At 37.5% G+C, this 12,654-nt stretch overlaps 5 protein-coding genes and 1 non-coding gene across 6 annotated transcripts; 4 read left to right on the forward strand and 2 right to left on the reverse strand.

Annotated features, from left to right (window-relative positions):
* Nucleotides 1-443: 443 nt before the first annotated feature.
* PRP43 (DEAH-box ATP-dependent RNA helicase PRP43) lies at nt 444-2,747 on the reverse strand (the record flags this gene model as incomplete). Its single annotated transcript, XM_033910359.1, has 1 exon — nt 444-2,747. The coding sequence occupies one exon, from the start codon at nt 2,745-2,747 to the stop codon at nt 444-446; it is 2,304 nt and encodes a 767-aa protein (XP_033766250.1).
* Nucleotides 2,748-3,244: 497 nt separating this feature from the next.
* On the forward strand, nt 3,245-4,750 carry COQ8 (protein kinase COQ8; the record flags this gene model as incomplete). The annotated part of the gene is made up of 1 exon (XM_033910360.1): nt 3,245-4,750. The coding sequence occupies one exon, from the start codon at nt 3,245-3,247 to the stop codon at nt 4,748-4,750; it is 1,506 nt and encodes a 501-aa protein (XP_033766251.1).
* Nucleotides 4,751-6,339: 1,589 nt separating this feature from the next.
* SPAR_Gtrna7W lies at nt 6,340-6,445 on the reverse strand. The gene has a single exon. It is a non-coding gene; the product is annotated as a tRNA-Trp (tRNA).
* A 1,565-nt stretch (nt 6,446-8,010) lies between these two features.
* Nucleotides 8,011-8,808, forward strand: ARO5 (Aro5p; the record flags this gene model as incomplete). Its single annotated transcript, XM_033910361.1, has 1 exon — nt 8,011-8,808. One exon carries the CDS (start codon nt 8,011-8,013, stop codon nt 8,806-8,808), a length of 798 nt encoding a protein of 265 aa, XP_033766252.1.
* A 501-nt stretch (nt 8,809-9,309) lies between these two features.
* CDC20 (ubiquitin-protein transferase activating protein CDC20) lies at nt 9,310-11,145 on the forward strand (the record flags this gene model as incomplete). Its single annotated transcript, XM_033910362.1, has 1 exon — nt 9,310-11,145. One exon carries the CDS (start codon nt 9,310-9,312, stop codon nt 11,143-11,145), a length of 1,836 nt encoding a protein of 611 aa, XP_033766253.1.
* A 391-nt stretch (nt 11,146-11,536) lies between these two features.
* Nucleotides 11,537-12,505, forward strand: SNF4 (AMP-activated serine/threonine-protein kinase regulatory subunit SNF4; the record flags this gene model as incomplete). The annotated part of the gene is made up of 1 exon (XM_033910363.1): nt 11,537-12,505. The coding sequence occupies one exon, from the start codon at nt 11,537-11,539 to the stop codon at nt 12,503-12,505; it is 969 nt and encodes a 322-aa protein (XP_033766254.1).
* Nucleotides 12,506-12,654: the final 149 nt, after the last annotated feature.

Genomic DNA, 12,654 nt, shown 5'->3' on the forward strand with positions numbered 1-12,654 from the left:
TTATTCGAACTTCGTTAACGGAAAATAAGTTTCCCTAATATACAGATATATGCGGTTTACCCCATAAACCTACTTTGATAGAGAGCGAATATTCTTGTTGGAATTGAGTGATTAATTTTCTCCGCAAGAATAAGATGCTCGTTTTGAGCATCGTTAAAGTAAGGAGCAATTTACTTTTACGGTAATCTTTGCCATTTTTAAGGGAACTTCCTCACACCGCGGTTCAGTTTTCATTTGTCCTTTAGAAAACACCTCGAAGGGGATATAGGATGTGTTCTATATAGATTACCTAATAATTGAGGAAAACTTCTTCATGGGAAAGGGCGTTATGTTTTTTATATGAATAGATTTAGGTTACGTGTACCTGTTTTTTAGTTAAATTTTCTCTCTATGAAACAGTCCTATAGATATATATCCTTTTTTTTTTGACACATAATGTCTGTCTATTTCTTAGAGTGTTTACTCTTCTTTTTAGTTTTATCTTGTTTCAACTCGTTTAATCTATCAACTTTTTCCTTGATCCTTTCCAACGATAATTTGACATCACCTTTTTGGAAATTGTTCAAGTCGTAGTATGCAGGGGCTATTTCAATAAGCCATTCGGGCCTAACTGAGGTCACAGTTCTTATATAATTCTTCGACGTGAGTACAAATTCATTGTAAATGACCCATTCTGCGTCGTGGCCAAGGACTGTACTAGGATGGATCAGAACGTCTTGATTATCTTTCACTGTAATGTAACCTTTGGCACCTGATCTTTTCTTTGCTACTTGCATAAAGAACCCAGAGGCAAGAGCCTTTCTAATGTTGTCAAAGTATTTAGGGCTTTCGTAGTCTGTAGTGTTTAATTCTAGGTTGTAACGGTTCATTAATCTTTCTAATTGGGAACGGATATTATCAGCAGCGGAAAGTGACCTGTAGTTTAGGTAGTGGTCACGGCACCACTTATGGATACCATATTCATAAGCTTCATCTGATTTGAACCCATGATATACATTTAGTAAAGTGATATGATCACCATCTGGATGAGCGAAGATATTCTTGGCATCGTCTGCTCGTTTCTTGTCCTTTGTTGGACGAATAAATACATTTGGTACCGATAGCATGGCCACTATAGTCAATATTTCTTGAGAACATTGGAACTCAAAGGACCCAATTAGCATCACTGCCAGCATAGGATCTAGGGGGAACTGGGATGCCAGTCTACCTAGAGGTGTTAAGTTACCTTCGTCGTCTAGACATGCCAAATAATTTAGTTCTTCAAGAGCTCTCATCATTGTTTCCGGAGCAGGTGGATCCATAAAGTCGAAATGGACCAAGTCATCAATACCTAATTTCTTTAGTTCTAAGACGGTGGAAGATAAATTAGAACGTAAAATTTCTGGATAACTTTGTTCTATCAGTTCCTTTTGGAATGCCTCTTCAGTGTATAATCTGAAACATTTACCGGGCCTTGTACGACCAGCACGACCAGCTCTTTGTTGGGCAGAAGCCTTGGAGATAGGGGAAACCAGTAAAGACTCAACTCTAATTCTCGGATTGTAAACCTTCTGCTTTGAAAACCCTGGGTCAACGACGTAGACAATACCGTCAATTGTTAACGAAGTTTCAGCAATGTTAGTGGAGATAACGACTTTCCTGCCTGGCCTGCCATTATGTGACTCTGGAGCAGGCTCAAAGATTCTTTGCTGTTGATGTGGTGGCAATGAACCATATAGCGGGTATACAGATAAAGGTCCGCATCCCTCTTCTCTAACCAATTGATCACCTTCTAAAGAAATCTTTCTGACAGCATCTTCAATTTCATCTTCACCAGTTAAAAATAACAGAATATCACCAGCCTCTTCAGTAGCATGAATTTGTAAAACAGTACGAATGGCAGAATCTAAATAGTCTCTTTGAAATTCCGGCGTATAATATAGCTCAACTGGGTATGTTCTGCCCGGAACGGCAAGTAATGGGGCGTCATTGAAGTAGCGTTGAAATTTCTCCGCATCCAGAGTGGCGGACATAATGATGATCTTCAAATCAGGTCTTCTCCTGACTACTTGCTTCAAAAGACCCATCAAAATATCGGTAGCTAGTGTACGTTCGTGCGCTTCATCCAAAATGATGCATGAATAACGCGACAAATCATGGTCCTCCATTGCCTCCCTCAACAGCATACCATCAGTCATATACTTCAATATCGTCTTATTAGAAGTTTTATTTTCGAATCTGATAGAGTAACCAACTTCTTCACCCAACTTGACATCCATTTCCTCGGCGACTCTTTGTGCAACAGACATTGCGGCGACACGACGAGGTTGGGTACATGCGACTTGAGTGTTCTCTAAGTGTGGCATTTCATCGAATAACACGAATTGAGGAATTTGTGTCGTCTTACCGGAACCAGTTTCACCAACAAAAACCATAATTTGGTTGTTTTGATAAAGTTTCAAAAATTCATCTCTCTGAGCATGTACTGGGAGTTCTCTTCTAATTTTTAAGATATCAACATATTTTGGTGTAAACTCTCTACCTGTAAATGGATTTACCTTTCCATCTTCAAGTTTTTGAGCCTGTTCTGCCGTAGTATGGTGGCGTTCTAAGCCCTTGAATTCACCGGCATCATGATGCACTAGCGGTTCTTCGGATGGAAGAGGATGTTGTTTGGATAATTCTTCCGCAATCTCGGCGGCCTGCTCAGGAATAGAAGTCTCAACTGGATCTGGGTGTTCGGACGAGAATCTTCTTTTGGAACCCATTATTATTCTTGCACTTTTAGTCTCCGTGTATGCGCTTATAAGTTACACTATCGTACTCAATCGCATCTCCGTAAACGTGTCAAGTATTACACAATTGCAAGAGTTTCTTTTCATCTCATCTCGCATTTGAAAATTTTTCAGAGGCACCGAAAAAAAATATCAGAAAAAAGAAAAAAAAGGATTTGTGTATAGCATCGCTTAATCAATGAAAAGCAATCTAGTATAAACTGGGATTCTATAATGTGCTTGCCAGGCCACAAACGCCAACAAAGAACAAAGTGAGTGAAAGCAACCGCCCTCAGTTTGGAAAATGACGAAATGTGTCGATGACCTGCAATGTTATCAGGAAATCATTAATCCGGGTAACCATCCGTTTTAAACTCCAGTAGACCTCTAATAATACGGTACTTTGAGATGATTTTAACCACACCAGTCTTTTGAGTAGTATACTAAGTAGCATTTTTGTTGGGAGCTGATCGGTTAAGATATCGTCCGACATGGCTACAAAAATAGTGAAACTGAGTAATTTCAGTAGGTTATGTTGTTCGTCCCGTATCGGAGGGATTATACATGAGGAGAGGATTTCTTCTGTTTCTTCAATATCAATGAGTAAGAAATATACTACAAAATCTGCTAGGGAAAGTGAAGACGACGTGGAAAGAAAGCGTGGGGATGAAAAAAAGGAATCATTAAAAAGTTCCAGTGTACCAACTTCACGAATATCGAGATTATTTCATTATGGTTCACTGGCAGCAGGGGTAGGAATGAATGCCGCTGCAAAAGGTATATCGGAAGTTGCGAAGGGCAATTCTCCCACCTGGAAGTCGTTGATTCTATCAGATTCAAATATTGACAGAATCACCAATAAATTCTCCAAAATGAGAGGTGTAGCCTTGAAAATAGGGCAACTATTATCTTTCCAGGATGAGAAAGTACTGCCAAAGGAGTTATACGAAATTTTATCAAGGGTACAGAACAGTGCGAATCACATGCCTCAAAGACAATTGGAAAAGGTTATGACCAAGGAATTGGGAGCTGACTGGAAGACAAAATTCTCCAATTTTGACAAAGTTCCTATGGCAGCAGCTAGCATCGGGCAGGTGCATGCGGCAGAATTACCTAATGGTCAAAGAGTAGTTGTTAAGATTCAATATCCTGGGGTTAAAGAATCCATTGATTCGGATTTGAATAGTTTACTAATGTTACTTACAGCCTCAAGTTTATTGCCGAAGGGTTTATTTTTGGATAAGACAATTGCCAACGCTAGAACCGAGTTAAAATGGGAATGTGATTACAATAGAGAAGCTAGGGCTCTACAAAAGTTCGAGAAGCTGCTGAAGGATGATCCAGCATTTGAGGTTCCTCATGTGTTTCCTGAATACACAACTGATAATATTATAACTATGACACGTATGGAGGGAACTGAAATAATGAAATTGCCCAGGGCATCCCAAGAAACTAAAAATTTTATTTCAGAGAATATTATGAGACTATGTTTGGAGGAAATTGCCACGTTCAAGTATATGCAAACGGATCCTAATTGGGCAAATTTTTTATATAACGGTAAAACAAAGAAAATTGAATTATTGGATTTCGGTGCGTCCAGACCTTTTGCAGAAGATTTTATTTTAAAATATAGAAAACTTTTAACATACGCCACATTAAAAGATCGGAAAGGAGCATACGAAATGTCTGTGCAACTGGGCTACCTTACTGGCTTAGAGTCGCAGTCCATGAAAGACGCACACGTCGATAGTGTACTTACACTTGGTGAACCTTTTAGGGGCGATTTCGATAAACCTTTTGATTTCAAGGATCAAACTGTTTCAGATAGGATTAGAGGCAATATCGGGTTAATGTTGAATGAGAGATTATGTCCGCCACCGGAGGAAACATACTCGTTACATAGAAAATTTAGTGGCATTTTTCTTTTGTGTGCAAGAATGGGTGCTTCTGTCCATTGTGCAAGGCTTTTTAAAGAGATTTTTGCTTATGAAGTTTGAAGTATTTCTTCCACTATTTGTATATATGCATATCTTTATATAAGAGGTATTTCTTTATTTACTTTTGGTCCGCATTCTTTTATTTTTCCCTTATAATTTTGAAAAAACATAAAAAAAAAATAAAATATAAAGTAGAACGTGCATAGCAATCTTTTGTTTCTAGTTTGACTATGGCCTTTTACTTCATAGTACTTTCGAAGAAATTGATGCAAAGTATTGCTGTTACATACGTGATCGTTTTGAATAGTAAACTGCCATTCAGCTCATGCTAGTTGAATACCTTCTTTCATCCTCTTTTTTTGTAACCCTCTGCAATAATAATCCAAAATTCTCTTAACGACGCCAGCACTCATGCCAGTAGTTTCTGAAAACTGTGCACCACTAACTTTATGGTAATGCATATTTCGACATCAATAAAAGCCTCCAATTTTTCTTACTAATTATCTAACCACTTTTTAGTTTTTAAATTGGCTCAATTTCCAATTGTGGTTCACATATATAGAGTTATTTTCCTGTCTTTGTATAATCTCAGCCTTATCACAGTACAATTGTACATCTTTCACCAGTGGTAAATACCACCTACACATCATGTTTTGAATTATCAAATACTTTTAGATATACTTTATATATAGGTTGTTTGTTTTCCAGTATTTTACATTAGCATACACGTTATAGCAACACGTAATGACCAGCTTCAAGGCGATTCCTTTGCGATTAGAAATGTGTTTAGCTTTATTGGTTACAGCAGTTTCCCATAAAAGGGTTTTGAACTTCGACATCAGTGCCTCTCCGTCAGGATATTATGATCCTATTATCCAAATAATATAGCTTTCCCAAGTTCTCCTCCAGTCATGATTGTCAAGTTAATGGTAAATATAGGAGTGGATCACCCCATGATATTATTCAGTGTTCATCAAAACTCTGCTGTGGTGAATGGCGCCGCTTGTGCCTATATAGGTTACAACACTTAATCTTTTAAATCAAAAAATATGAATTGATATAAAAGAATGTAATGATATAGGCGAAACAGTAGGTGGCCATAACGGGAATGATGATATTAATAGGGTGTTTCTGTTATTGGCGTATTCGTACGACCCCCAACCCCATTTTGTGAAGCATGATTTTTTGCCACTTGTTTAAATGTTGAAACATGACATTAAACGATATTATGAATGCTTGGTAAAAATCAGACAAAGTTATCAAGAGCTTGAATACGCGAATGATTTAAGTGCAATATAAACAAGTGCCAGAATATACGTGTAAAGTAAAAATAATTGACATAAAATATGATGATATCGCATGGCATTGCAATGAGCACACGCGTACTCATATATATGTTATGCTCATCGTCTAAGGATTTTGTACACGAACAATGACACCAATTAGCATTGGTCCGCCTAGCGATATCTCGCGAATACTGTCATTGTCGGCATGTCCTATTCTTCAGTGGACTTGAAAGGATTAAACCAAAAAAAACGAACTGAAAAGGCACAGTAGAGAGTAGACAGTAAGCAGGATAGCAGAAACATTTGACACCGCTATCTTCCTCATTTAATCAACATTCAATGACTAATTCGAAATATAAAAAATGAAACGGACAGGAATTGAACCTGCAACCCTTCGATTGCAATCTTATTCCGTGGAATTTCCAAGATTTAATTGGAGTCGAAAGCTCTACCATTGAGCCACCGCTTCATCTTGAAATAAAGAGGAATTAAAGTGTTAGTAATCTTCCCTAAAATTTGTATTCTATTCAAGATAAACCCTAAATTTTGAGTTTATAATTAAAGGTTAATGTTGGAATGAAATTCTAATATCATCTACTTAATATTATATTATAACATGCGGTGCAAGAGGATGGCATAAAGATTGAGAAACAGTCATCCAATCTAATGGAAGCTGAAATGCAAGGATTGATAATGTAATAGGATAATGAATGACAACGTATAAAAGGAAAGAAGATAAAGTAATAACACTATGTAGAACTATCGATTCCCTTTTGTGGATTCCTATATCCTCGAGGAGAACTTCTAGTATATTCTGTATACCTAGTATTATAGCCTTTAGTAACAATGGAATCCCAACAATTATCTAATTATTCACCTAATTCTCAAGAGGTATATAAAACACACCCCGATTGGTCATATTAATTATGACCAATATAATAGTGATTCCGGTAGTTACTATACATTGAAGTGACGACTCATATTCCTGATATATGTACCTACCATATTACGCTCAACTAATAGACCTTTAACTCAGCTTCAGTATTGTCTGAGCTTCTCGTTTAACATTTCCTTCTTCAATAGTACGTTCACAATTTAATGTATACGAGGTGTACATTAATATACGATGGAAGCATATGATTGTTACCATAGCAACTCATGTTACTATTAATTTTCACTCGTTCCAACACAATCACATTCAAATATATACAAGGTGTATATTAACATACGATCGACATTCAGGTCGTTACTAATGGCAATTTGTGTGAGCTTTAACAAGCCACTTCTCACAACATTATCATCTGCTTTGCCTAACGGATGATGATAGTCGTTTCACTAAAATATGTACGGAGTTTAAAAGATGGCATAGTTTATATAAGCATTAGAATAAGATGCAAACGGTCATCTAATTTAGTAGAAGCTGAAACGCAAGAAATGACAACATAATAGAATTCATAAATGCAAACGTATAAAACGAGGATAGAAACTTTTTGCAGAAACTTTTTGCAACATTATATAGAATTTCTTATTTCCTTTGTGGATCTAAATCTATGAAACGAAGTTCTAATAGAGTATATATACCTAATTTTGTTTCCTTTGTTCCAAATGGAAGCGCAAGAAAAATCACCAGAATGAATAATCCCTGTTATGAAAGGCCTGTCATGGTGACCAATTATCCTCTTAAACACTAAACGAACAGATCCTTGCTAGTTACGTCGGAGTAATATTTTTTCTTGGGACATATTCTTGGCTCCAGTTATTTCCTTTCATGTATAATGAGTCATCTTTTTCGGTCATCACTTTTCTGTACTTTCTCTACCCTCGCGTGTTTCCCGTGCACCAACTACGTATGTCAAAATTTAACAATGTAGCTTTTTTTATAAAAAAGAAAAGAGAAGTGCGATATATAATAGCGCCATGAGCAGAAGACTTTTCTGTCATTACGGATATGTGCCAGACTAGCTCAAGTAGCATAAAAATAGATAAGAACTATTTACGTTGCTGAAATAAGAAGGTCTATAACGATAACTCACCATGCAACCGATTTCAATAAAGGATCTGGAAAGCGATCAAGGAAAAGTTCATGTGGTTTACACCTTAAAAAATCTTGTATGCAAGAGCCTTTTAGAATTCGTGGATATTCAGATTGAAAGTTTTATGTATCCAGACGATCCAAAGCGTTTTACAAGAATCTTTAAAGGGAACAAAATACTCAGTGAAGCAACAGATAAAGATTCGAAAGTAAAAAGTTACCCACCTTCACTGGGTATTGGACACTCTGCTTTATTTCCTTTGATATACATAAGACAAAAAACCAACTCCTTGAGATCTTTGAGTGAATCGCAAGGAGTACCAACACAACTGATCTGTGATATGAACGAGAAATTCAAAAATATTAACGACCTCTATGAAAGTCTCATCGAACTGTATAATTCATACCAGGCGGTAGATTTCAACAACATAAACCAGCAAAAGCTTTTGGGTGATTTAGTCGCTCGGAGTGATTTCATGCTTGAAATCCTCCACAGGTATATTGCGATTGCCTCATCAATAGCAGGGGAGAGTGAGGATGCTAATAACCTGGTAGATACGGTCAATCGCTTTATCGACGATACCATATTATTCCACAAACGCATAATAAATAACTCTAACGCTTACACAGAGTACCGTCTAATGAAACACAGCCTCAAGAGAAATCAGAGTGAAGAAACGTTAGTTGAACTTGAATTCAGATCATTGGACGTTTCAGATGTGCATCTTGACGATGAATTTGATGACTTTTTACAGCATAGAAAAGCCGCTCTTAAAATATCTCATAGGAGGGTTATATGATAATTTGACACTCATAAAAATGGTAAAAAAATGCCCTACATAATATATATATATAAAATATCCACAAAGACATGCGTCATTCTTTTTTGCGATTCTTTGTTATCCATTTCTGCATTCCTATTATATCCTCCTTTATGAAAATGAAAAATGTGAAGTGCATGCGATTTTTGCGTTAACAATATGATTGCCGAAAAGGGTAAAACGTAAATAGGGCCGGTTTCAGATAATTAGAAGGAGCATCGAAAAAATGCAGCGAGCAAAACCTCTAACTGGCAAAGAATTTATCACCTCTACAATAGACTAGAAGTTATCACATAAATTCCTAACTCAACTGATCAATTGTTTAAGCCGGATAGAACTAGAGATCAGTCATTCAGTTTGGGACTAGTCTGCTTTTCAACTCTGATTTTTGTGTTCAGTAGGGAAAGAAACCCAAAGATAGAAATCGTCCATTCATTTACTGCAAAAACATAACAAGAGTAGGTTTTACCAAAGGAACTAATGCCAGAAAGCTCTAGGGATAAGGGAAACGCGGCAATTAGCGGCAACCGTTCTGTACTTTCTATTGCATCTCCAACAAAGCTGAACATACTATCTTCCGATTGGTCCAGAAACCAAGGTAAAGTTTCTAAAAACTCGTTAAAAAGGTCAAGTTCACTGAACATCAGAAACTCCAAACGTCCAAGTTTGCAAGCCTCCGCTAATTCTATTTATTCAAGACCTAAGATTACAATTGGGGCACCACCTTTAATTAGACGAGATTCTTCATTTTTTAAAGATGAATTCGACGCTAAAAAAGACAAACCAACATTTTCGACATATTCATCTCGTTCATATTCAACAATTGGATCTGACAGCGTAGCTTCTCAAACATCCCTATCGCAACCAGCAACATCCAGAGAAGCCGATGAGCAATTCACAGTGGCTGCGGATAGATATATTCCAATTCTACAGGGAGCTTCCCAAAACAAGGTCGATCCTGAAACCTTGCACGAGGCATTGCCCCCCCCTAACGCATCCCCCATTTCACACTTAAGGGCACAGACTAAGATTGTCTTCAAACAGAATGTAGCTGAAGCGTGCGGACTAGATATGAATAAAAGGATACTACAGTACATGCCTGAGCCACCAAAATGCTCTTCGTCGAGACAAAAAAGCTATATAATGAAAAAAAGGACACATTATAGTTATCAACAAGAGCAAAAAATTCCTGACCTAATTAAATTAAGGAAAATCAATACTAATCCGGAAAGAATTCTTGATGCACCTGGTTTCCAAGATGACTTTTATTTAAACTTGTTAAGTTGGTCCAAAAAAAATGTCTTAGCCATAGCTCTAGACACTGCATTGTATCTGTGGAATGCCACCACTGGGGATGTTTCCCTCTTAACGGACTTCGAAAACACCACAATATGTAGCGTTACTTGGTCTGACGATGATTGTCATATCTCTATCGGTAAAGAGGACGGAAACACCGAAATTTGGGACGTTGAGACCATGTCATTGATTAGAACTATGAGATCAGGCTTAGGTGTTCGTATTGGTTCATTGTCTTGGTTAGATACTTTAATAGCAACAGGAAGTCGTAGTGGAGAAATTCAAATCAATGACGTCAGGATCAAACAGCATATTGTATCTACATGGGCAGAGCACACAGGCGAAGTCTGCGGTTTGAGCTATAAAAGTGACGGATTGCAACTTGCATCTGGTGGTAATGATAACACCGTAATGATTTGGGATACTAGAACTTCTTTACCTCAATTTTCCAAGAAGACACATAGTGCTGCTGTAAAAGCACTCAGCTGGTGCCCGTACTCGCCAAATATTTTGGCCTCTGGAGGTGGCCAAACAGACAAACACATCCATTTTTGGAACAGTATTACAGGTGCACGGGTTGGTTCAATTAACACCGGATCCCAGGTGAGCTCTTTACATTGGGGCCAAAGTCATACGTCCACTAGTGGTGGCATGATGAATAAAGAGATTGTAGCCACAGGAGGTAATCCAGAGAATGCAATCTCTGTTTATAACTACGAAACAAAGTTCAAAGTTGCGGAAGTAGTTCATGCTCACGAAGCAAGAATATGTTGTTCTCAGTTGTCTCCCGATGGAACCACATTGGCTACAGTAGGAGGGGACGAAAACTTGAAATTTTACAAGATCTTTGATCCAAAATGTACAGGAAGACCCAGAGAAGATGCAGGATTGATGGATGGTATGTTAGGAATAATTGGCAAGGAAGGTTGTGGAACAAACGATAAAGAGAACCGTTCTAAAAATTCAAATGAAATTCATACAAGGCGGCCTTCCAGCACCAGTCAATATTTGATCAGGTAATGAAAAGAATGGAGAAAAGATCCATGTCAAGGCATATAATGAAATTGTCATACACACATACATAATGTATAAACATAAATGTGTTCAAGAAGCTTAAGAACAGAAGTAATGAACCTTGAGAGTATATTAAATATAACTCATCACATGTTCAAGAACCCACACCCCACACGCGCGAGAACTGGGAGGGAGAGAAATTTGGCAAATAACAAAGTTAAGCCTTTAAAGAAACCATAACAGGGCAAGTATCACCATTCACATAACTTTTACCTTCAAAGACTTCCCGGGCTATTGATTTTATTGCACACTGGAAAAATTCTGTCAATCCTATAACATTAGCTGAAACCCTTCTACTGTGTTAGCATCAGAACCAAGCGAGAAAGGAAAATACGTAATGAAACCGGCGCAGGATTCTCAGGAAAAGGTTTCTATTGAACAGCAGTTAGCTGTAGAGTCGATAAGGAAGTTTTTGAACTCAAAAACTTCTTATGATGTATTACCTGTTTCTTACCGTTTAATTGTCTTGGATACCTCGTTGCTAGTGAAGAAATCATTGAATGTTCTTTTGCAAAATAGTATCGTTTCTGCGCCATTGTGGGACTCTAAGACTTCCAGGTTTGCTGGGCTACTAACTACTAGAGATTTTATTAATGTCATCCAGTATTATTTTTCCAATCCAGATAAGTTCGAATTGGTAGACAAATTACAATTAGACGGATTAAAGGATATAGAGCGGGCTCTCGGTGTTGATCAACTAGATACAGCCTCAATTCATCCATCTAGACCGTTATTCGAGGCGTGTCTTAAGATGTTAGAATCAAGAAGCGGTAGAATACCACTGATCGATCAAGACGAAGAGACCCACAGAGAAATTGTTGTTAGTGTTCTTACGCAATATAGAATTTTGAAATTCGTTGCTTTAAATTGCAGAGAAACACATTTCCTAAAGATTCCGATTGGGGACTTGAAGATCATTACCCAAGAAAGCATGAAAAGCTGTCAAATGACAACTCCAGTCATAGACGTCATTCAGATGCTTACTCAAGGTCGTGTTTCTTCCGTCCCTATTATTGACGAAAACGGCTACTTGATCAACGTATATGAAGCATACGATGTCCTGGGCTTGATAAAGGGAGGCATCTATAACGACTTGTCATTAAGCGTCGGAGAAGCCCTTATGAGAAGAAGTGATGATTTCGAAGGTGTATACACATGCACTAAGAATGATAAATTATCTACCATTATGGACAACATCAGAAAAGCAAGGGTACATAGATTCTTTGTAGTCGATGATGTCGGACGATTGGTTGGTGTCTTGACATTAAGCGATATCCTCAAATACATCCTTCTGGGTAGCAACTGAAACGAACCGATGAGATTTTTGTGTACATACTAATAAATAAATACAACTAATAAAGTCATGATTATCAGTCATGCATACTTCATTTGACTATTATATTTTCATCTTGCTTGTTTTAACTATAATTCGGCGGAAATTCGGTTATGAAGCGA

The sequence above is a fragment of the Saccharomyces paradoxus genome, chromosome VII, assembly GCF_002079055.1.
Source record: "Saccharomyces paradoxus chromosome VII, complete sequence".
Taxonomy (NCBI): domain Eukaryota; kingdom Fungi; phylum Ascomycota; class Saccharomycetes; order Saccharomycetales; family Saccharomycetaceae; genus Saccharomyces; species Saccharomyces paradoxus.